The 26,408-nt window shown below is 38.6% G+C and overlaps 1 protein-coding gene across 1 annotated transcript in view; it reads right to left on the bottom strand.

Annotated features, from left to right (window-relative positions):
* TBC1D14 (TBC1 domain family member 14) overlaps positions 1–26,408 on the bottom strand; it is a 73,557-nt gene that overhangs the window by 27,216 nt on the left and 19,933 nt on the right. The window contains exons 3-5 of the mRNA XM_067298260.1: positions 24,274–24,391; positions 3,883–4,001; positions 1,155–1,237 (exon numbers count right to left, since the gene is read on the bottom strand). Coding sequence (XP_067154361.1) covers positions 1,155–1,237; positions 3,883–4,001; positions 24,274–24,391 — 320 coding nt within the window. The remainder of the gene's footprint in view (positions 1–1,154; positions 1,238–3,882; positions 4,002–24,273; positions 24,392–26,408) is intronic.

The following is a 26,408-nucleotide window of genomic DNA, read 5'->3' as shown; positions in this document are numbered from 1 at the left end:
TCGGCTTTGACACCAGCTCTTTGTGAGCCTGCCTAAACATACGCTTTGCATTTTTTTCTAAACAAAAGAAGCATTTACACTCACTGCTTTCCTGCCCTATGCACAATACATCACTCTGCAAAACAGTTCATCTGGAGTGGCTTTAGGGGAAATGGGTTTGTCAGAGTATTTATCTGGAGAGAATGACATACTCCAATACAATGAAGTCAGAACAAGGCCTTGGCCCACTGCCTAACCTGAGCATCATTCCATTTCTCTCAAACCATCCACCCTACAGGCAAAGGAAAAAAAGAAGAATCTCCTTTGGGCTACTGCCTGTTATATGGATGTACTGATATGGGAATCACATGAAGGGGGACAATAAACTTCACTGGTAGGCATATCATGTTCAAAACCACAGTATGATACTTTTAATAAAACATCAACTACAGAAAGCAAGCAAGTCCTCTGTTCACATCACCTTTTCACCATCTTACACGGCTCAGGGGTCTGGCCAGCTGGAAAACATTTATTTCTGGAAGCTCTCACTGGACACAAAACTTTCATGAGTCCAAATTTCCTATTATTACAACACCTGTTTTCATTAGAAGATCCAGATGGTCAAAAACATCTGCAGAAGGAATCCACTACTAACTGCCAGCTCCACCTGATGTGCACAGTAGTGTTACTGAGACAGTTCTGTGAACAATGTCAGACAATAAATCACTAGCAAAGCCTTGGGAAAGCAGTAAAGTGGGAGGCAGATTATCATATGAATGTAATTACATACATTTTCCTCCCTGGAATTACAGCCTCAGGAGGTTGCTCCTGAAATAAAACTATCAAATATCCTGCAGTTATCCAAAAAAATTTGATCTTAACTAATTGGACTCCTATCTACTTCAATACATCAGCAAGCTTCTAAACCCACAGACAGATGCCACTCAATTATTTTAAGAGTTATCAATAAGTAAATAAATAAGATGTGGGGACTTTTTTTTTTTTTTTTTTTTTTTAATAAAACTACCTTTGTCCTGCTCTCTTTCCTGGATTGACCCTGTGAGGGGTGGTACAGACCCCTCATGCAACAGGGCAACAAACCAACAAGTACATTCGAGGCTTAGAAATACCCCTTCACTTCACTTCTCTCCTCTGAAGACAAGAAATTCCATCACCTCTTTTTTTTGCTTGAACCACCATTTCTTCGTACTGTTGTCTATGTTTCTGAGCTTCTTCTGCTGGTTTTGCAGGGAGGTTCCTTAAATTAAAAAAAGCAGTATTTAAAGTTTGGCATGCTCGTCTAAAGAAAATTCTAGACACTTCTAAAAGAAAAGCATAATATTGCTTCTTGTCAAACATTTGGTCAAAGCGTGGTGCAACAGATTCTTGGAAAGATTTTTTTTGCCAGTGTCAGCAGAAGAGAAGGAAAGCACACTGACCAGCTATGCCTACTTTTATACACAGAATATGCCGAGTAATTTCCTTTTGTTCAGTAATTTCAGCATTTTTATTTTAATAAAACCAACCGAACCCACAGACTAATCTTTATAAATAAATGGAATATAGCAGTACACACCAGGCTGGTAGTTTTGATTTAGACTGCTCTCTACAGCTAAGAATACAAGAGCTTATTCTCTCTTGCTGTGCACCCCACAAGGAGTTACACCCACAACTGCCTTTACTCAGGCAGTCATGACTCACTATGCCAGCTTCCTTTTCCTCCCTGCTCTCCGAGACCCCATTCCTGCGTTAGAGGCCTAACTCCTTCCCCTCACTTCTACGGCAACAAGCAGCTCTGCAGTCATCCTCTCTATTCTCTATTTACCAAGCCCCACACAGCCATTTTGTTTGGGGATTTGGGATTGAAGCCCGGACCGGCCACATCTCTACCATACGAATACACATACATCAGACCGCATGAAGCCTGTCATTAACATACTCACTATGCATCTCGCACAACTGTAGGATTACCAAAACATCAGAACAGGAAGTGATTAAGTACTTTATTCTTTACTGTGTTGTATTTCTAAGGCACCTGATATCTTTGGTTAATAAAAAAGATATGCAAAATTTCACTTGCACGTTCCTGTAAGGCCTCATACACGCAGCACCTGCTAGCTGTCAACATAGTCATCATTAATAGCAGTATGCTTTACTATTTACATAATCATATTATCTGCAAAGCACTGATAGCCCTGTGATATATGCCTATGAATATTTTTAAAAATCAAGGTTCTTACAAGAATGAGGAGAAGGGATTTTCACATTGTCATCTTTAACCAGAGAATAACCTACTGTTTCAGTTTTATTTATGTAAATTAACCAAATCCTTCTTTTTGTAAAACCAGGGTCCTCAGAAATGGCATAAGCTGTGGGAAGTTTGGAATGGAAAAACTAGATGAAACCTTTCAAGTTCTGTTAACTTAAGTTCCACTACTTAAATAATTTGTCCTATCTCTTAATGATATCAGCATATACTTGAAATGACATTTAATATCTAGTAAGATTCAACTAACACCTTTTCCAGTTAAAGCTAGAAAGACTATGGAATATTTATTGATTTTTTTCTAGAAAGTTTTACCTAAGCCTAACAAGTGAGTGGAAAAATCAGGAGCAGTCATTTTGAAAATATCTTTCTGCATATTTTAAAGTCTTAAATCTTTTTGATAATGGAAGAAATTTCTTAAATCATGAGGAACAAACTCCCTGCAAACTCAAAGTGAATAATTAAAAAAAAACAAAAAACCTTTTAGGGACATTCATTTGATAACAGCACTGTTCTTCAGAACAGTTTCCTCCATTAGACAAAAGAAATAATCATTCAATTGTCTAGTATCTTAAACATATCCAGTTTTTGCTAGGGGGAGTTCTTTAGTCCATCAATATTAGGAAAAAAAACAAAAACTGAATGTTATCCTGCAATGTATCATTAATTCAATCTGAGCACTGTATTTTTCAGAATATCTTACAATAAAAGAAAATCATTTTTAACAGATAGGTTTGAAATACAACAAATAAGCTAACATACATTGTTTCCAGTCATACACAAACAACTGCTATAACAAGTAGTGATTCTTATGCTGCTCTATATATTCCAGAAAATCTTGTCACATTTCTTTTTTAACCAGTCAATGAAAAAGCATCTTAAATGACCCTGCAACTAGATCAGCTTGATATGAGCGTTCTTCATACAGATTCAGTAGTGAAAACACACACCTACGTTATGCCAGCTTTTCATACCAACGCACAGCTATATTAAAACACAGTGTTTTCTGTCCATGCCTGTATAACTGGGTACCATTCATAAATTGATTAAACATGACTGAATTTGTGAAATTCAGGAGCAAACCACGGTAAAGCTGCCAATTAATCTTTCTGGGGTTAGCCTGTATATGCAAGAATCTGCTTGCAGTGACGGGAATGAAACAACTAATCAAGCGCTTGACAACCTTCATAAGGGGATGCTGAACGCCCTGCAGAACAATCATTACATTGTTTCATTATTTATGGAGGTTTGGGCTTTCTCTGTGTAAACAGGACACAGTATCCTTGCTTCTCAATCTTTTTAGCATATGCCAGCTTCATTTTTATCCCTGCGTTCTCTCAGGTGACACAAAAATCACTTACTCATGTTTGGAAGCTAAATATCACTCACAACTAGAATCCTGCTCCCCTAATTATCTCCTTTCATACATAGCCATTGCTTTTATTATAAAATTAGGTTACTTTTTAAAATAGTTTTCCTCATAATCATCTCACTTGCATATTCAGCAGTCTGAGAAAATATTTTATATTTTAAGTCATCTGTTTAATTAAGTTAGAGTGATCAAATGCACACGTTAAGAAAAGGTTTGCTAGTCAAAGTTTAAAGGGACCCTTACTGGGGTACTTCCCAGAACTTACGCTGGTCTGTCCTCTAAGATAAGTGCTGTAGTGGAAAGTGGTTCGAAATCAAGATTCTTTCTCACGTTCTGTTTGGGAGAAAGTGGCCTGTGAGCTCGTCCAGTTTTTTCTTCATATTCCTGTTCAAGTAAAAGATAGGACAGGTTATATCAATGGAGAACACCAAATTTAGATTGCTTTTCACATTAACTCTATTTGTAGAAATAGCTAAAATTCTTCTGGCTGGAAGTATGCTTCTCACAAAATACTGCTAAGAACGAGCTTTTAAATAGAAGATACTGAAGTATAAAATAAGACCCATTTAAAATATTTTTGTTTTGATTTACACAGTTTTGTAATTGAAGCCAAAAACTACCACAGGCCTCTTGTCTTAAAATCTCATCATAAGATTTCTCTCCTACTCAAGCTATTTGTAGATGCAATAAAGTTCAATGAAGATTAAAAAAAAAAAAAAGTTAAATGATGGTTAGACAGAAACCCCATACTTCTTAAGGTGTCTTGAAGTGCGACAGTCCTACATCATAACAGAGTATAACATATTATCTTGCGTTTGTAATACAGACAGAGACACACTGGAGCAAGTCTGGTAAGGAGCCACCAAGATGACCAGGCACTGGAGCACATGGTATACAGAGCAAGGCTGCGAGAACCTTGCTCAGCCGTAAGAAGAGAAGACTTCGGAGGGGTCTGGGGTAGCTGTAGGCAGCAGTAACAGGGAAGGAAAACCTGAGCCCAAGTCTTCTCTGGGGTGCACATGTAAAGAACAAGAAAACAACGGACACAAACTGCTACAATGGAAATTTTGTTATCGGGAAAACAAAAAAAATCACTGGAATAAGTTGCTTGAGACATTGTGGCATCTCCAGCCTTGAAGGCATTCAAAGCTCAAGTACACAGGGTCCCGAGGACCTGATTTAAGTAGACCCTGTTCTGAGAGGGGAGTTGGACCCTCAAAGATCTTTCCTCCATGAATTACTCTATGATTAAGATCTAAATTTGAGGACAAAGTATAACATATACCATACTATTTTTGTTTTTTTTCCTACAAACATTGTTTTGGAAGAAAATATACAGAACACAACCTAATGGGGTAAAACAACCTATACACAACTCTCATCTACCCCAAAGCGTGAAGTACTAGAGCGAGCATTTGGTACTCAATGTACCAGCTATATACAGACAAAAAACATGGTCAAAACATCCTACAGGAATATAGAGTCCGTGTTACAGATGTTTTCACATTCAACTTTATCATGAATTTTGCCACTTCCAAAGAACACCTGCTTTCATGCATTGCTTGTTTATACCACTTCTGTTAAAAAAAAAAAAAACAATACTATAAAAGCTAAGCATTATAAATGAGCACTATGAAGTAAGCAGTAGACCTGAACCCCTAAAACTATCAAAATAGCCTGAATCATCCAGAAATTAAACCAAGATCCCTACCATTTACAGAAAGGCATTTCCCTCCACCCCCAACTTTAAAAAATGCAGGGGTGAGGGGAACACACACACACACACACACGAATGCAGAGTAACATAACAGCGCTGCTTTTTTACACTATGTAGGCCCAATTCATTTCCAGTCCAAGCCAGTTCTCTGGAACAGAAGCAGTTATGCAAAGCTCTTGGGACAGAGAAGAATCATTTTCCTGGTTTATTAAGTGGGCACTGGCTCAGCAATCAATTTTATGATGCCTGCATCTCTGTGATGGGAAACACTGTCATGAATTGGAAAGTCAAGCTCATTAACAGCAGTTAACACTTATGCCTGATACCAGTTTGAAAACAAGCAAAAGAACTGAGAGAAGCTTATTTAAACTACTGAACAGTACTTAGCTTTGACTATTGGAAGGAGAAAGCTCATACTGACAAAGCTCTCAATTTAAATAGGAAAAAAATTGCATCCAGAGAAAATTACACAAAGAAATACAGTAAAAGCTAAGCTGCTATTCTTACATTAGTAACTCCTTGAAAGCAGTTGACAGTGACCAGCGTAAGAGTGTGCCATCCTAATATGCTTCAGTTGCACCACTGACTGCGGGGTATATACCTTGTCCTTAGAGGAAGGAAGTCAATGGCTGTTCCTTCTCCCAATTTCTTTTAGGAGACTGCTCTAGCTATTTTTACAAATTAACACAGTCAAATATTAACCCATATTATTGCTTCTACAGACAAGGTGAACCTTGTCCCTAAATCTAATGGTTTTACTCCTTTGAGATATTACTAGTGGGGGGGGGGGAGACAGCTGACATCCACAAAAAACTACTAATATGCAGAAAACACGCTAAAGCATCACAGAACTTGAGAGTAAAACACATGTAAAAACACAATAAAACCCAAAGTTCTCCAGCCCAGCACTAAGCATAGCATTCTTCCATGAATTTATTGATTAAAAAAGGTCTTATTCTGATATATTTCAGAGTATGGGTGGTTAGTTACAGTCTTGGCATATAAGGACACTTATTCAAACCTTTTAAAGTGCAAAAGCTCCTCCTGCATTTCAGAAAGCATTCACTGATACATTTTACTCAGCATTACCCTACAGTAAAGAAGCCAGAGCAGCAGGCAAAATGGGAGTGGCACATTTTATGAGATTAGATGTATGAGTCCTTTGTAGTATTTTCACCCATTTCAGCGGTAGCCAAAAAGAAATTAAAAAAGTCAGTTGCTGACAGGCAAGATTGTTTCTGAGTTAATTAAAAAAAAAAAAAAAGAAGACAAAAGCTCTTGAAAATAATCTTTTACTCCAAGAAGAAGAGAATGCAGTTTTGAACAAAGCATAATGTATGATGCAGAAGTGAAGCAGACCGAAGCCTCCACAAACTCATATTAAGAATATCTGCTGAGTGAGCAAGTAGTAGTATTTACACATGTAGGCATACTGCAATACACTGAACCACACCATAGCTCCTTAAGTTTGTTTTTGTTTTTAGAAAAAGACTCAAATCTCTTCAAGTGACAAATAATTAAGTATCTATTTAAACGTTATATTGCAGTTAGGGGTTACTAACCTAACTATGGTTACAAATCAATTTAAGATGAAATGATTATTTATGATTTAGAATATATCCTTATCGCTGAGATCACCCAGGCTCTGTTCCAGGCTTTGCCTTAACCTATTCAGTCACCAGCCACAACAGCTGAGCTAGGGTTTGAAGATGCTCTAAGAGAGTGGGCTGTAGATTAAAGCACTGTTTTTTAAAAATAAAAGTTGAATTCTGGGTGGAACATGTCAGCTTTGCAGTAGGGATACAAAATAGCTCAAATTTGGGTGATCCTCCAATCACTCCCCGCAGTTCTTCAAGGAAGAGAAGCTTAACTTGCACCGGGATCCTAGGCTATCTCTAAGGAGAAACCCAGATAACCCTCCAGAACGCAGGGCAGTGCAAAAAGCTCGATTACACGAACCAGGCGAGGGCTGCGTGACTTCCCGCACATACCGAGCCGTCCTGGGGACCAGCAGTACAACATAACTGAGCTGGCAATACACAAACTGTTATATCAAGGTCATCTGGGTTCTGTTCTGTTTGCTTAAAGGTAACCACCCTCAAATGAAGTCGAATGTAAAATATTAATGCTAGATGATGGGACAACCAAAAAAAATTAGATTGCTCAACGTTTTTATTCCATCACTAGCAGCTTTTTAAGCGTGCTTTGTATCAGATCCGAAATTTTTCATAGTAAGCACACGCTTAAGTTCTTAGCGTAACAGCGTTTATCCCGAACCTAACGAGGCAGCTGGTTCAGCTGGGAAACACGAGCCGGTCCGTTTCAGCCCGCAAGCGCACGTTTCACCTTCACCAGCGTTTCAGCGCTGGAAGCCGCCGCGCTCCACACAAAGAGACACGCTCTTCCCGCGAAGTTGATTCGCCACCTTATCCAGCGGCAGAGGCTGTATTTACCGGTACGCTCCGCGGCTCGGGACCGGCGCCGCGGGAGCAGCCGCCTGCCCGGCGCGGCCCGGCGCGGCCCGGCCCCGCGCCCCGCTCACCATGAAAGCTGCGCTGTTCACGGGCGGCGGCCCCGCAGCCCCATGCCCGCCGCCGCCGCCGCGCACCGCGGGCCTCGCTCGCCGCTGCGGCGCCGCCCGGGCCCGCGGGCCGCCCGCCCGAGCGCGCCCGCCCGCCGGGCCGGCCTCGCCTCGCCTCCCTCCCCTCGGCTCGGCTCCCCTCGGCTCGGCTCGGCTCGGCGCGGCGCGGCGGGCGCAGCGCCGCCTCCCCGGTCAGCTGCAGATGCGCGGCAGCCAATCGGCGCGCCCGCCGCCGCCGCCCGGGCCGAGCCGGGCCGGGCCGGGCCGGGGCGCCCTCGGCCCCGTGGGGCCCGCTCCCCTCCGCGCCGCGCCGCGCCGCGCCCGGCCGCCGCCGCCAGCAGCCTCCTCGCCGCCGCGGTACAGCCGCGAGCTCCCGGGGCGCGGCCCCTCGTGGAGGTAAGCACTTGGCCTCCCCGGCCGTGCTCTGCACCTCTCGCAAGTTTCCCGTTTCGCGGGGGCTGGCCGAGGAGCCCCCCGAGTCCGTTCCAGTTTCAACTTACTATTTGTTACTTATGGACAACTGATATCTTCAACAACAGCATCAATAGTTCTTTGTCTTTGCCCAACACAGCCTAGAACCATATATGCCCTTTTGCAACCCAACCACATTTACGATCAAGAAAACCGATCAGAGTACACTAGTGTCTCTCCTCACTGGCCTTCAGCTCCCAATTTTTAAGGGGATTTCTGACAGTATGCTCATTACTCCACGTTGCATGCTGTTCATTTCCACCCCACTTCCCTGGCTCCAAGTTGCGCTGCTCTGCACAGCACACAGACCCTCTGCCTCACTGAGACGGCCTCCCAAGCTGGGCACAGTCCATTTTGTTAGTGCAGTGCAAAAGCAGTTAAAACTCACCAGCCCTTAAATCAATCCTGGAGAAAGAGCACAAGTATTATGCAGAAATACTTCTTACAGCATCACTATCTTTTCAATAAGACTCACTATTCTATCCCCTTCTGACAGCTCTAAGAGAACTAGATCCCCATCTTCCAGGGTTCAGACAGCTTCCAAACCACATCTTATTAAATACTTTGCTTAAATCCAGATGAATTACATTTACCCTTTTTCCTTTGTCCAAAAATCCCACTGTCTTACTCAGTGGAGACATCCAAGTTGATCTGGCACCGCCTTTGGTGGACCCATATTTTATCTTATTATCTATTCATCTGCAACCTTTAGTTGTCCTTTTCTCAGTACTGTGCTAAGAATTTCGTGTGACTGATCTCATTGCCTAAGGTCTGCCGCTGCCAGGCTGTACGGCTCATGGCCTTACCAAGGCCGTATGCTGAATCACAAAATTAACAGCAAGAACTGACTTGACTATAACAGAAGTCACTTAAGTATTCTACTTCCAAGAGATGGCTTTGCAAAAGTTGAGATAAGTTATTTTCTCAAAGCTGCGAGCTGTTATATTGACTAACATTTTAACATTTAACATTTAAATAGGAACAGCTCACTTTTTAAAAAAATGCTTCATTCCTATCACCACCAATTAATTGCACGCACAGCTGCCATCCAAGCGCCTAGCAGCAGAAGCACTAATAATCGCCGCAATGGTACGTCAGCGTAGCTCATGGAAAGCACCGCAGTCTCGAATGCAAATGCTTTTTTCATAAACTGTCTGAAGCAGTAAATTATCACACATATCAAGTGACACATGTAAAATTACAGCTATTAACAAAGAAAACAAAACTTCAGATTACAAGGGCAACATTATGTGGACAATAGTATTCCTGTGGTAAACCTTTGTGGTTTCCCATACGGCAAATAGAGCAGCAGTGCACATCTTCCAGACAAAAGAAACGGCCATTTGTCAATTCACAGAAAGAGGAACGGGGTCAACTACGCATTCTGCAAGAACTTCCTGGGGAGAAACGGAAAGCTGGTCAAACTGGAAAATACTTCTGTGGATTAAAAAGAAAGCAAGTTACATTCTGTACTTCAGATCACAGTCATCTACACATTACACAGACACTTAGTAGTTGTCTCTATTTTTAAGTTGCCTGCAGTTATAAGAGCACTTGAGGCTACTCAAACAAGTTATGCACTAGCTTTAATTGCATCATTTTTTCTTCACTGGAATTACTGCCCCATTCAGCACACAAGATAGGAACCAAACCAGGATTGCACAAGCAAACAGAAAATTGTCATTTCCTGGCTTTTGAGTTTGACTGCGACCTAAATATTGCTTCAGTGTTGCTTCACAGCTTTCTACTGTATATCCATTTGCAATCTGTCTTTTATTTATCAGATAAAGTTAAGCTGATACACATCCAGCATTTAACTGCTCTCCATGCAGTTCTGCTCTTCCCTCCCTTACTTCTGGCCCCTCACACCATTCTCTAGTGCCACGATAAGTAGTTGTGCAACCGTATGATAAACTGAATTGGGGAAGTGATCCTGCTGAAAATGAATTTTTCCTTTTGTTGGATTAGTTTTAACGCTGATAATTTCTGGAATTGGCTTGCTGTGGGGCAACATAAATACTTGTGCTGACAAAAGAAAAGGCTATATAGGAAAAGGAGCAAGCAACAGGAGTATTTCTTGCAGTAGGTCAGTTGAAACGAGCTGATCGTGAAACTGTGATGGTGGTTTTTGGGTTAGCAAACTGAGATCTGATTCTAGACAAGGTACTAAAAAGATCATTGTAACGGAGGCTCTTATGTATATAATATAACTACAGTAATCAGAGTGAATGGAAGAGAGATCATTTTGTGTCTTCGCTATCACAGATGTTGAAGATACATTATCAACAACAGAAAAATCTTCAGCCACTGGAAATAAAAGCACATCAATCATCCAAAAAGTTACAGTACAACAACGCAGCTTACTAGGGTTTTCAAAAAGATGCATTGTAACAGAACAAAACACAATTCTCATACATATATCAGTATTATTCAAAGTCTGAACAGGGTGATATTATTGCTCTAAGTGATTCAGGAATGGATTCAGATACATATACAAACCTTTATAAATTTTTAGATTCTTAATATTTTCAGTCAGAATTAAGACGACAAACTCAAGAACTTGTAGGTTAGTGCAATATAAAAATCAAAGCACAGATGCTCTCTAGAAAGCCTTTAATACACTTTCAGTATTTTTACATTTTTCCTTAAGAAGCTGCAAAATTTTTATGTTAAGTTTTCAAACAGCTTGATTTTGCTCCTTTCTGAAGGGTATCAAATAAGACTTACTAATCTATATGCCAGTCATTTGTGCAAAATTCTTTCTCTCTTTGATAATTTAAAGAACCACCTGGGTTTGCAAGCTTTTGATTACAAGTTTGTGTCAGTAGAGTTTAGTGATTAAGAGGATGTAAGAAAAATCACACAGCCAGAAATGCTTCTACATTATCAATAAGGAGGAGGGACTGATTTAGATAAAAATCAGATTGTTTTATTTCCAGCAATGTTATTTTAATTATTTACTTACAATTGATGTCCAGGGGCATTTTGGGAAACCTGATTTAGAAAGCAGTTCAGACAGGAAGCTAACGTAGGTGATGCTCCAAACTAACTGCTCTTAGAGGAGAACATGGTGAGAGAGAGGGAGCTTAGGGAGACTAACACCTCAGACTAAAATTAGATTATGAGAATATCCTCCAAAAGCTCACAGAAAAAGAGAATACAAATTACTGAATTCGAGGAGTTGTTTGAAAAGTTAATATTAAAAGGGTGTGTGGGGGGGTGTTTAATAGAGTTCTTTATATAATTCCAAAAAGCAGAACTTATCTATTATGAAATACAATTAGTTTATTAGCTACTGATCTGACAACCTGAGAAATCTGAGTTGCCCACTCAACCTGCATACTTTGCCAAAGCGATTTGGCAAGTTTTACAATTAATGAATAGTTCAAGAACCATTATCCCTACTTATATCTATATACAATTTTAATCCTCTTATTTCATAGAGTGTCAGAGCAGAAGATGGCAACATGATCACAGTATTTGATGGAAATAACATTGTATGTTTAGGAAGTGTCACTTTCCATCTGAACATCCTTCTTGTCTTCAGCACCACAGCCTGCTCCACACTTCACACATGAGGAACGCTTGAGCAAAAGAAGAGTGAGAGACTATGGCCAGTTCACATGAAGAAAATTCATGCTATGTATTTTTAGGCATCATTTCAATTGCTCTGAAATTTCTCCCTTACTCCTCCTAAAAATCACCTAGTTCTCTGTGATTATAGGGTTTGGGGAACTTTGGCTTGCAAATTCCATCTCACTGAATCACACTGAAGTTAGATGAATGAAGTAGTGTACATAAAAAGTTAACAGTAAAGAGGCCACAAGAAGCCACATACTCTACTTTGCAGCCCTGTGCTTCATTCACTGGACCCACCTTAACTTCTACATCTATGTGTTTTATAGTGTCATATTTTGAACAGAGGAATAGAGTTAAATAACATTTAAAATCTAAGCCTAGATAAGACCAATTTAGTTCTTCTAAATAAGAACAACAGCTTGATGTTCTGGAATCTCTCTCCTCTAATCATGTAACATGCTACATATCAGATGGTTCTCACCCTCAGGGTTCATCTTTCCCTTTGTACTACATGTAAATAATTTAAGTGCTTTTGGGGTCATATAGCATCAGACATGCTTCATAAAGAAAAAAACAGGGAAGCTAGAGCAGGTCCCTATATTTAAAGTACAAGGCAAAAGCAACAAAGCACACCTGTGAACCATGCAGTTTAAGAAAAGCTTTTTATTGTCAAACATACCTGTAATCAGATTGTGCAGCATGCTCTTAAAAGTGACTCCAATATGAGTCACAGGAACCAAAAAACACCTAGTACTTAGAACACTGAAAAGGATGCAATTTAATCTGCAGTATACAAACATGCACGGTTCCACTATGCACTGATACCATCTGATACATTACAGTATCACACAAGTGGAAACATCTACTGGAAAGGCTTCCAGGAGAGCAAATATCTGATAAGCCCTTGAGCAAGAGAATACAAGCCAAATAGTTAGTTACTTTTTTTGTGATGAACATCTGCCAAAATAAACCAGCACCAACACCAGTTCTCAGCGTATCCCTTATGTTTCACTTCCAGTGAGGCTGGAATTACACCGGATATGGAGTTTAAATAAAGTTCTACATAAACCAGATGTCCACTCACTAGTGTCTCCAACTCAGTTTTATATATAGCCTCACCCCATGCCCTTCCAAATAATCTCTCAACAACTTCCTCTCCTGACATTTCACATTAGGGCCGATGTGTAGGGCTGGTGCTATTGAAGAAAACTTATCTTCACTATCTAATCTCAAATAACATGCTCTTCAGCCTGGCTACTTAGGAACTTCCCCCCTCATTCCGAGCAAGACACAAACATATGTATTCTTTTAAGCTTCATGCTGACATGGTTCTGAAACAGCCAAAGCACCAGGTTAACTCTAGGATATAGGGAAGGAATTGCAGGAATATGACTTTTTATCTTGCAAATCCTCTAATCAGTTGCAAATATGGCCTTGAATACTTGTAATCTTCAAAACAGCATAAAAGCCACCAAGGAATGCCATCTACTTTGCAATGCACAGCAACTCATATATTATCATGCTGTTCAGATAGGCACACTTCGATGAGGAAGCACAACGGAAATTAGCAAGGGGATTTTAAAAGAGGGAAAAAGTGGAATATAGTTAAGAGTATCAAGCAAATTACCTTTTCTCACACTAATTTGGTATATATACTAAAGTCAAATACAAGCCCGCACATACATACTTGTATAGACATCTATTGGCAAACAAAAAGAGTAACTAAATACTGATGTGGGTATCTCTGACCTTTTCAAGTTTTACTCTTTGGTCTGCCCTTAATAATGACAGAAAAGCAAGGCAATAAATCTATTGCACTAAAGCTTCTTCAAGTGGTTTGCTATATCCATATTTGCTGCTCTGATTCCATAAATTATCCTTGAAGCAGTAACTGGTGCCAGTTTCTTACATGTCTACATTTACACACTTTCTATAACGCTCCTACTGATGGTGTGGTCCACATTCTCCCTCATCATCTGTTCAGACTACAGGACTCCTATATTTACATGTTGATACAGCTTTATGTAAAATTAAAAATTTCCTGAATAGTCACCTTTACAACTTAAGGTTCAGTCTTAAGAAAATGAAATTGTGCCTTTTAAAGATACACACATAAACATAAATAAAATATGAATGAAGGCAGCATACCTTCACTGCCTAGCTTCAAGTGGTGACCATTTCTTCCAGACTTCAGTACTCTTGAAATAGTTTCTAGTGAACATTGTCATGTCAAAGAGAACTTCACAATACAGCAAAACACTTTTTTATGCAAGAATTACTAATGGGCACAAAAATTATGTAATACAGGCATGTAGAACAATGGGTCAGGTGTCCTCTGGTTGCAGATATGAAAAAAATACTTCTTTATTCTAAACATGAGAAAGAACTTAAAACTCGAAGAATTATTTCCCTAGTCTTTCTTCAGAAAGACACTTAAGGAAAAAAACTAATTTGGGATTAAAAAAAAACTTTACATCCATATTCTTGGGGTTTCCAATAACACATACAGTAACTCCATTCATTTTGCAGAGAACATCAGGGTTTTTTTGTTGTGTTTTTTTTTTGCTGATGGTGAGCATGGTAGGAGTTAGCCTTTTAAAACCTTCACCTCCCCCCCATTCTTTAATTTTAGATGAAGTTTGAAATGTATAATCTGGAAGAGAAACAAAGAAAAGCTTTGGATCAGGTTTCTTGGGAGCTTGCGTCTGTTAATACAGAAGTAACATACTGAAGTCCCAGCAAAGCTTTTGCAATTAATTTTGGTTTTTATCAATGCAAGTTCTAGTCTCCTGTTAGGATAGGCAGTTCTCCCACAATATTTAGAGGCTGACACACCTGCTTTTAGGATTTATCTACAACTCTGCTTCAAGGTAAGTTTTGCCAAATGTTGGTGTGCGATGCAACATTCAAAAGCATATGTCACTATTTCCAAGCTTTTTCTCTACACATTTTTATTTTCATTCCAAAACCCACAGGGGAAAATAAACAACCCAATAGCCTCCTGTGTGTTGCTTAGCATGCATGGTGGAAGATTACTACACTGCAAATAACTTACAGGCTACAGAAGGATGTAGGTGTTTATGTATATATTAGAGAGACACAAATGCCAACTACATGTTGGATTCTCATTTAACATCAAATAAAAATTTATGCACGTGTATCAGGTCTTCTGGAAAGCTGTCTTCCCTGCCTTAAAATCTTAGAGGTAAGAAGAGTTATCTACTTCCGCTTTTAAAGTCAGTCATCTTTCCATGAGTTTGTACTTTTCTGCATTTAAAGATGATCTTGTGCAGTATGAATTTATATTCTATCAATGCTAAGCATCAACTTAAGCTGTAAAGTGCTTGTTTCCATTAATGCAAACAAACTTTATAATCTCACCAGACAATTTTAAACACACTGCATTTCCCCAAAGGTTTATCACTAGTATTAACACAGCTCACACATCTATTCAGTATTTTTTTTCCAGAAAGCTAAAAACCTGCCTTTGCACACCATCTCTTACTCCTGTTAGAGATCCCTCAAGCTTCCAGAGCTTTTAACCAAGACAATTTTTGAGGGATTTTAGAGAGAGGCAGAAATAAAATAAAAGTTTTAAAACTGAAAAATGGAAAAAAAATAGTTCTTTCAAAATACTTTGTGACTTGTCAGAACTGTTAAAACTGATATACAAAGCCTATTATTTTCTATTAGCCAAATATTCTCAATATGTACTCTGTCCTTTCAGGTGTTCATGCCATACAGCAAGAAATTCTGAGAATAAGAGAAGGACATCAAAAGCACTACTTTGACAGCTAGACTGTTTGCTAGATTATGATATCTGAGTGGGTCACATTACATTCTTTTATTATTAAAATACACAGTAGCAATCCTTCTGCTATAGTGTTACATTACCCTTTCATTTACTGTGGTCAGTAGCTATTAGTCTTGCCCTCTCTGTTTAAATAAGATAGTAGATTTGTTTGAGGCAGGTAATTCTCAAGTCAGGACAAGGGCAACACACTCTTTGTAGAGTAAGAGTGCCTACTGGAATTACTGAATGATCCCTTTAGCACATTTTTACAGGCTTCTGAGTGGGTTGGTGGGGATTAAAAAAATTTTTTAGTACCTAAATTCTTTTTTAAATGGGTTTCTTTTCTCCCATTTTATTTACTCCCTCCCCCCCAAAAAAGCACTAGAAACACTAGATTCCCTTTAAATATGATTACAAATAAAATCAAAATATTTTGAACAGATTCAAAAGGAAAGACACATGAAATAGCAGTGCATTGACACACTTACAAGTTTGGGGGGTTGATTCTTAAGTGAAAAATTAGAGTTGCACCTTTATTTTCACATATTGCAACAGCAATGAGCATAGGTTATTTTTAGACTAAGAAAGCTATGCCTAGGTGCTGCAATGGCACCCCACACACACACACACCCCTTGAGATCTAACTCCTGCCTTTTTGAAGTACAACAAATAGAAATGAACCCAGAAAACAGCAGCACAGGAAATGACTCATTTATACCCTCCAACTTCTACTGTGGAACAGAAAAAAAAATGCCCTAGAAAAAGTTTAAGGCCTAGGACACTTTGAAATGCAAATGAAGTCTAAAGGCAAAAAGTCCCATCAACAGCTACAGCCAGACACAATGATTTACCCAAGGATCGACCTATCTGAAGACAAACAGCAGGAGCAGAGGACAGTGCTTTATCCACAGCTGTAGAACTAGCTCCTGCAGGAGTCAGCAGCCAGCCTGAAGCGACCACTTCCTTTCCACAGGCACTGAATGGAGCATCTAAATACAGAGTAAAGCATGTTTAACACAAACCTTTAGAAAAGCTAAATATTTTTAAACAACTGCAAGAGCAGCATGAGAACCTCAACAGATCAGAAATCAGTCCACTCCGTGGAGCTTTCTCTAATTCTTTCTAGACACAACACAGCAGTCTCAACAGGAGCTCTTGTCGCTGGCTGCCGAGAGCATGGGTTGTAGCAATTTCTTTGAATAATTCCTGCTGGCTGTTGTTGTTCTGCAACTCTTTTCTCCAACTCTTAGATCCAAGCCAAATATAACATTTAAGTGATTTTATTAATAAACAAAGATTATAGTTAAAAAAAGGGAGGGATCAAAGCAAGACTGACTTGAATAATAACTGACCCAAATCAGCTTATACAGTACTTGAGGAAAAAATGTTAATAAACTTAAATATTGATCCCATAGAAAAGCATCACCTACAAGCCAAGCACTGTGTTTAGCTGTTTCAAGAGCTCATTTTCACCTTATCATATGTTGCATGTAGAAGGAGCCTCTTATGCACAACTGATTTTAATTGACAGGAGAGTTGATCCCACTTAAGATCATGATCTAATTAGTACAGAAAAACATACTTGATAAATCATGACGATTTATCTTCTTTTACTGTATCACTCCTAGAAAAAGCCCAGTTGGAAAGTTTTATCATCAGTGTCAAAAATGAACCAGATGTTTTGAAAGAAAGAAACAGAAATTCAGCAATAAGCAAAAACAAAAAAACAAAACAGTTTCTTAGGAGGTGGGAACACTCTGCTTGCAACTTGTATGACAGAAGCAATATGGTATTGATGTGTTTAGCATGGCTGAACACTCTGATTCAAATGACTGTTGCAGTGGTAAAGGCAAAACAAACAAGGTGAACTGAAAAGCCTGGCTATCGCCCTTATGTTGTCACTCTACCTATGGTATACCTGCAATATGCTCCTTGCATGGACGGACTTGTTATTCACACTTGTACATAAGCTGCTGCAGTTTTCCACTGCATCTGAAGCGGACAGACTGCTTTTTATCATTGGTGGCCTCGCAGCAAGAAACCAACTCCCCAGCAAAATTCATTTAATGCAACCCCTCCTCCATTAAAATGTTATTTATATGTGTGTGTATATACATACACACACACACACACGTGTGTGTGTGTGTATATATATATATACACACATATATGTGTATATATTTATATATATAAGCACGCAACAGAGCGCACACAAATACTATGGCTTTCAAAATAGAAACCCTTCTAGGTTTGGAAAGATTATAATCCCTCAGCTAAAAGTCCTAGCTACTTTTTATTATTAAGGAACTGCTATTAGACATTCTAAATGCTTTGAAACAGAATGCCTGTTATAGATACAGATAAACAGCTATTTAGACTTGAATGTATAAGTAAGTGTTGTTACTTGAAAGGCCTGAAATGGCACGTTTGTGCTGAATTTTACTGGTGGTGATACTCAAAGAAAATGAAGAAATTCCACTGGGTTCTTAGTGAAATTTATACAGTTAAAATTAAATTGAAGAGTTTGCATAAGATAATAGAACTTTTGAAAAGGAAAAGAGTTATCCACTGATTCAAAAATAGATATCCATACTAAAGAAAAAAACACTACATGTACACTAAAGAAAAAAGTAATTTAAACGAAGCTGCTCCTTTGGGCAAGAGAGTTATATCTCAGGATACAGCTAAAAAAATCAGACTTTCCTCTATACACATTAGTCTCCTAATACTTAAGATCTCGGCTAGTTACAAAGAGATTTCCTGAAGACTGACCTTGCAAGACAACTAAATGATACACAATCTTATCTCATCTTCCAATTGTAAAAGTTTTTTGTTTTTTTTTTTTTTTTTTTTTTTTTGTCAAGAGCATTCACTAGCCAAACCACTCAAAAAAGAACCTGTGAACATATGGTATTTATATCTACTGTTCTCGCCAATCCTGAGGAGCTCCTGAAACAAATACTGGCTGCAAAGCCTAATTCTGGTTTTGGTATTACTATTTACTAGACTATTTAGAGGGCAAGAGGATTTTACTCTTATTATTATTCTGAGTGAAGTACTGTCATCTGACTTTTAGTGCATTTTGACACATCAATTACAAAAGCAACTGGCATAACCAGATCTGCTCAAGCAGGATTCCTGAAGATAACTGATACAAAAAAACCCCCAAAACAAACAAAAAAAACTAGGTCTGCCTTTTAAATGCACTGACAGCTTCTCAAACAGTATTACCTGTTCTGGAGGGTTTTAAGCTTTAAAACACTTAACTGGATAAAAACTGTACACAATCTCTTGGTGACAATGCAGAGCAGCCAACCCCAGCCTACCTGAATACTGATTCTTTATCAAGAGTACTATCCAAGCGTATTGTCAGCAAGAATTCTCAGAAGAACTTTTATTCAAAAAGTATTAAAAAGAGTATTCAAAAAGTTATTCAAAAGTAGGCCAAACACCAACCCAGCTCCCAACCCACCAATGCAGCATTTAATTCCCACATCGTTAAAAATGGAGTATGCTGCCACATCTTACACATATAAGTTGAGCAAGCGAGTGATGTTAAAACAGTATTTTATAGGACTTGAGAAAAGGTTTATGTGCTCAAAACCTATCTGACCATTCTTTTTCCCAGCTGAGGTCAGAGAAAAAAGAAAAGCTGTTTCTCCTTACAAATTGTGCTCAACTTAGTTGTATATGTACAACCATCTTTAGTTGCAGTATAATAGTGTTCAACTTGTGAACCACAAGTAAAGTTTGAGGGACTGAGGGTTTATTTATTTTATCAGTACAAGGCAGGAAGGAAATAAGACCTGTTAATTCTAAAAACAATTTTAACCACTTCACAGTTCAGCTGCTTCTTTTTCCTCTCCCATATTGCAAACATACTTCTCACAATCCCATTCTTTCTTGCAAGTTTCTTTTAGCCCCAGATGAGATTATTATGGGGAAAGTATCAGAACTACGCACAATAAGAATGTTTTTAAAACACTATTCCCTGCATACAAGTGTGCACAGTCATCCTTCTCTTTCAAAAGACTGTTTAAATTTGCAGGTCACCTTAGTTCATCTCATTTTGAAAAAAAGAAAAGCCACACAGTAAAGGTATCAAAAGATGGAACCACAAACAAGCCAATGAACTCACTACAGGAGTCTACAGTTAAATTTATGGCATAGTCACAGGGCTTTAATTAGCTGACCCAGGATTTCTTTGATGTCTGTCCAGAAGCAGAAGAAGCTGACTTGAGAAAGTGCTGCTTGATGACTCAGTCACCTCAGTTCATGCACACAAAGAGCTTCACACCAAGCAAGTCCAGTAAGACTGATTTCCCTAGGTATTTTGAGCTTGAGGATACATGAATACATAAATTGATGACCATCGTTATTGCTACAGTCCAGCTATTCTGTGGTATCTCTGACAATCCAGAGGATTTCCTAAAGTCTGCACAAGTTACATGGAACTTTTTGTGAGATGGGAAAACATAATCAAGTAAAAATCATGATAAAGAAATTAAAATCACCTTTCCTCTAAGTTGCCTTTCAGAACTAACTTGGACCAAGCTTTTGCTAACAGGAACACTGCTGAACAGCCTATGCAGTCAGGCAGATGTAGCCCTACAGTCTGCATACTGGTGAGCTTTTCACAATATTGGGGGGCGGGGAAAACACAACACTGTGAACCGACAATTTGCAGAAAGACAGAAAGACCTAGACTCCACAGTAAAATTATTGATCTTTTTTCAAGGAAAAAATATTCAAGTCAAGTCAGAGCAGACATACAATGCAAGGACTCTTGCGCAATAAACAGCTTCTGTTTCAAGTACCCCATTAATATCCAGCCCTAGCAGAGGTGAGAACCGGAATAGGAAAGACAGGGTTAAGCTCGAGAGGAAAACACATGCTACCCCTTCCCTGTTTCACCAACTTGGAGGTTGAATGTCAGAATCCTGTCAGTCTTCTGCTGCCAGCAAATAGGTATAAAATCCTTTCACAAAGCATCAAACATCTCTTCAGTACAAATCCAGATAAATACCCGAGCAGCAGAACAGTAAAAGGTTATGGGGCATGCCAAGGAGCTTCTCCTTTGTACACCATCTCAGCAGCACAGACCATTAGCAATAAGGCTGTCAGAGCAGGAAAACCTGTGAATGAAATCAGATAATCCTGCATATACACAAGTCAGAAGGAACATAATGTTCCACGGGTAGGAAGCTATATCCATGATATCTGTGCCCAGCAGCGCATTAGCAGTGTCTATTTCTCATCAACAAACTTGCACAAGCCCAATCCTGTAATGTAACCAGAAATTCCAGGACACACAGTGACATAACTGTTGCTACAAATCACTTCATAAGCTCAAGAGATCAGTAGACTGCAAGATTCAGTCCTGGTTTCCCATGATGCCAGATAACAATTCACCCTTTTCTCCCTCCAATTTGGTTTTCTTTATGTGTGTAGGAAGTTACATACAACACCATGCTAAAAAAACACTTCAATTTTGAATCAGTCCCTTCTGTCTAGGTGGTATTTTCCACATGGACTGTGCTTCACTCAGTATATAGAATTGACAGCGTTCAAGTAATAGTTACAACGTTGTTGACATTGTCCACAGCCTCACAACTCACGGACAGCACAGTACACAGCCCCCGCTCTCACAAGCTTGTGCAAGAGTGTTCCACACATTTACCATAACATCTCATACGACAGTGTGGCAGTCAAGTGATGAACCATGTGATCAAGGTATTGAGCCTCAGGCTCCAAAACAGCCACCAACTTTGCATCCACAGAAGATCCAATTCTCAGGGCACCTAGCATTACAGAGGATTTCATATAGTCCAAGCATAACTCCCATCGCACTCAGCTGCAAGGGAGCCCCAGCATCTCTGAAAAATAAGCCCAGTTTCAAGTAAAGCACACAGAAAGCACAATTAGTACTGACCTATAAAAAATGCAGTTTAGGCATCTTGCTTCATGCTCCATAGAACTTTGTGGCAACTGCAGACACTGGAGTCACTTACAGGACACTAATCATTTACCTTGGTCATAGCCACCTTCTTCCCCACCTCCCACATTTCATTGCATACCTCCAAATTTTTCAGTACATGAGACAAGGTTTTTCCAAGCACATACTCTTCTGGCCTTGGGAATAAGACACACACTTCAAGGTAGAAATACAGTCCAGAGCATTTGTTCTTCTGGGCTAGCACCCTTTCTTCAGAAAGGGGAGGAATGCCTGTCAGCCCATGAGTGCCATCCTAATAGCCACATGCTGTCACCTTCTCCACCCAAGTTCTTTGGGCCCAAGTCATGTGCCCAAAAGAGATCAAGGCAAAGGGCTAAAAGCATGCTTCCAAGTGGGCAAAAAACTCTGCGACTTCGGTGCCACTTTGTGATTGCCAAAGTGACCTGTATGGGGTAGCCTAAGCTAGGATGTGCTTTTGGGTGCTGGTGAGATTGGATCAGTCATTTACAGCATTACCCAAGACTAAGAAGTTCTACATTTCAAAAACAGTTTCAGGAAAGCCGCAAGTAAACCAGGAAGGGTTACTGTTATCCAAGAGAAATTAGAACGATTGTTTAATACTTACAGTCTTGCCAGAAACTCACTAATGGTTGAATGCCATTGCACATAATTCTTTAAGAGCTACTTTTTTTTCCCCTAACAAATTTAATGCAACCAAAGTTGTAATGTTTTAGGAACACTGTATACCCAAAATGTAAGATAGCTTGGATCCTAATGGAAAAATACCCACAGTACCAGAAACAACCACAAAACATTAACAACTTAATTACAAACTCTTCAGAGAAAAGGTCACCACCATGAAACACAGTTTAGTGTCAAAGCACTGCAATTATCAAGCCTCTTCAAATTTGTCATCAAAAGATCTCTGGTGAACACTTCAGAACTGTTCATTGTCTCTAGACAAACTATAGATAAGAGTCTGAACAGTTGATCATAAAGAAAACTTGATAAAGGTGCTATTCTTCATTTAAATTAACAGCCCAGCTACAGCTAAGAACAGTCACATGAGCCAGCTGGATTTCCAGAGCACTTCACCCCAAATTAAGTAGCACCATCCTTCAAATAAGAATTCTGATTTCACAAATAGCAGCTGTTTTTGAAGTTCTACCTACATGGTCTCTCTCCCTGTAAACCTGCTTATTCCCACAGTGGTCTGAACAAAGGGAGAACACCAAGCTTAAAATACCATTAAAACCTGAATGAAATGCAACAAAACTCCAAACACAAAGTATCAGCCAACATATAATCCAAATATCCCAGATCAAGTGACAGAGATGGAGAGAGGATGTTTTCTTCTTACAGGAAGAATAGCTTATAAGCTATCAATCACATACTTGGATTTCAGAATATTCTTCCTCATTGGGAAGACAGGTTATTTGATTCACTGGATATGTACCTGGGTTTGTCTGGAGTAGAACTAACATTTATATAACATTTTGTTATATTTTCAATAACATTATAATTCTATAGTTTTATAAGTGATAAGCAAAGAAACAGAAAAGGAGATTTCACTTTATTTTTATTCCCTTATGATCCACTAAAGGAAAGCCTGAAAAGATTCTGTATATCCCTACCGTAATAAAAAGCCTGTCTAAAATATAACAAGTCATGGATTTAAGAAACTACTACTGGCAAACATAAGTATCATGCACACATACAAATCAGCACCAAAACCTAGTTAAGCTGCAGTGAAGAAAAGGAGAAAAAAAAAACTGGGGGGAAAGAGGAGGGGTTCTGATGCTTTCTAAAGTTTTTTTCTATTCAGGGAACTACTTTAATAAACAATTTCAATACATACTCCCTTTTGAAACACACTATACAAGAAAAAAAAAACAACAACACTATCTCACTTACTCTCCCCTGAAATACATTACATTACTTCAAAATTTCAAGTCAGCAACCAAACTTTTGGCAAGGCCCGTACAAGAAAAATTTCAACCCCAAACAGCAAACGCTCCAGAAAACAAAGAACATGTGAAACCAGCATAACAACAGAAATCTCTGGCACTTCATCACATTGAATCTACCCCAATTTTGCATATTTTAAATTACTATTTAAGCAAGGCCCAGCAGCAGAACATAATTCCCCCTCAAATGGTGTGTTATATATGGGCCTATGATACAATGGCTATAAACCATTATTATACTAGAATAAGATAGAAAAGAAAATTGAAAGATATTCAAAATACATACCAAGTTTGGTTATAAAAACAAACATGCATTCATATACTTTGAATCTTCACATCAAATCTTTATACCAAAGTGGTACGTATTTTTGTGAAGTACTCAATGATTTTGCAGAACACATACTTTTGAATGGCACTCCATGTTGCAACAGAAGCAAAAAAAAAAAACAAAAAACAAAAAACATCTTTGATATTGTCCAAGAAATTGTGCATAAATCCTCAAACAAACAGGCTTCACAGTCAAATATACAGATCATAAATTAAACTAGATTCTACATTCACCATTAATCTCAGAGCAGACTTTAGCATATACCTTTTGTATCTTTGGATCTTTCTGTGAGTTTTCTCTGAGGGGTACTTTTCCAAACAACTTCCATCCCACATCATTTTGTTTTTCAAATCTTGCATTTTGCTTTCTGGTAAACAAATTCCTACAAAAAAAAAAAAGTTTTATTAAGAAAAAGATTTGCTTAGTTCTAAAAGAGAAGGACAGACAGTTTGCCCACCTTATCTATCCCAACCACATATTCCAGCTGCTTTTGCAGTGGTGCTGGCAGGAACTGACTCTTATCCTCAGGAGATGTATTATGCAATGTTACCACCATGCCAGGCAACAGACTTTGTTAAACAAGAATTTCTAGTAGATAAAAATGTCTATTTGTAACTTCCTAAAAGTAACCTTCTATGTTTTCTTCCCTCTTGATCATTCAACCTCGCTCTCTTAGAGGAAGACTACTGAACTAAATCACTTACTGTGTGAACATTTTCTACCTGTCTTGCTAAGAGCACTACCAAAAAAGGAAAAAAAGAAAATCACAAAAACTACGGCAGACATAGCAGTCTTTCACCATATTTGATCTGCTCACATAAAAAAACTATGTTTTTCCTGAATAACCTTAAAAGCAGCTGTCAAAACACATGAATTTTGAAGTTTCTTTTAAATGTCTCAAATTAACCAGCTTATACACTGTAGCAATAGTCTTAAAACAACTTTCTCAAGAAGCTACACAGAGCTGCTGAGGTGTGGCTAGATTTTAGATAAAAATAAAGCAGCAAGACATTGAAAATCAACTTATTTATATTGAAGCTGCTAGTTTTTAATCATAAAGCAATGTGCCAAACTTGTATCTTATTGCAACTATATTTTTCCAAAACTGGACATATGGTACAGGCCAATCTTTAGCTCTTGGTATTACTCAGCTCCTCCAAGAGCGTAACAGACACCCTACACCCACAGCATGTCTGGGTTATTAAAATAGCAGATTTTCCTTTGTCCTGCTAACTAGTTCAGATACTATTCAAATATGTCCACATTAGATAATTTACCTTCTGGCAATTTGCCTTCTGGTAGCTGTTGGGAAACTTGAATATGCATTTGCATTCCCTCATTTAAAGGAAAAAACAGTTCCACTGAGACAAAAGCTTTTTTCACTACTTTAGCCTGCAAGCATCTATAGCACATTCATACCACAGACGCTTCCAGTCTAGCATTACTGTTTTACCTCACTTACAATTGTTACTTTAACACCCAAAGGAACGACCCCAGCAAGTACAGACTGTTTCTTATTTATGAAGTGTGGTGATTTGGAAAATAAAACTATATTGAACTTCATATTCTAAATGGCCTGAATACCTATCTGCAATAAGAAAGATGTACACGTGCTTTAAATCAACTAACATGAACAATATCATATATATACACCAATGGAGACAGTATTAATATCGGAATGCAGTACAAATGTTTAATATGAGGAAAATAACAAGGACACAAACCTCAGAGTGCACTGGAATGTATTTTGAAGTTGATAGGGTAAACTGCCATCCTTAAAAAAGGCATATATTTACACAAATGATTACATGTTTCAATATCACAAGGGCACAGTTACCTTGAAACCAAAATCAGTAACAGATCATCATATTAAGAGGTAAGACCAATGAGTTGAAGTACAGAAATCAATAAAGTAAAAAACAGCTCATGCTCAAGCTAAGGAGTAAGAAAGAAAGCAAGTATACTTCTACAAACCCATTTCAGCACACCCCCCACTCCCAGCATAGAAATATAAGATAAAGGAGTGGGGGAAATAACTGTAGGGATAACATTAAAAAAAACAGCAAAGAAAATGAAGAAGCCTACTGCCATTTTTTCCCCTATTCCCACTCGTTCAAAGCATGAGATCACACATTCTACATGGAAACAATCGGATCAACACCAAAAAGAGATTTGCTCTGTCTCTACAACAAATGTACTCAGTTTCACTGAAGTGAAACTCTCCAATAGCTCATCATTACAGCTGTAACACTACTTAAAGATTCATAAGCCAACTAGAGTATTAATCAACAAGTTTGACTACACTACTACAACTGTTACTACTACTACTACAAAAAAAAGACCATCATAAAAAAACCTTCCACTAACGATATCTCAGTTGGATTTGTTTTCTTTTCACC

This window comes from Apteryx mantelli, chromosome 5 (assembly GCF_036417845.1).
Source record: "Apteryx mantelli isolate bAptMan1 chromosome 5, bAptMan1.hap1, whole genome shotgun sequence".
Lineage (NCBI taxonomy): Eukaryota > Metazoa > Chordata > Aves > Apterygiformes > Apterygidae > Apteryx > Apteryx mantelli.
The sequence above is the reverse complement of the archived record's forward strand: the minus strand, read 5'-3'. Positions and strand labels throughout refer to the sequence as shown.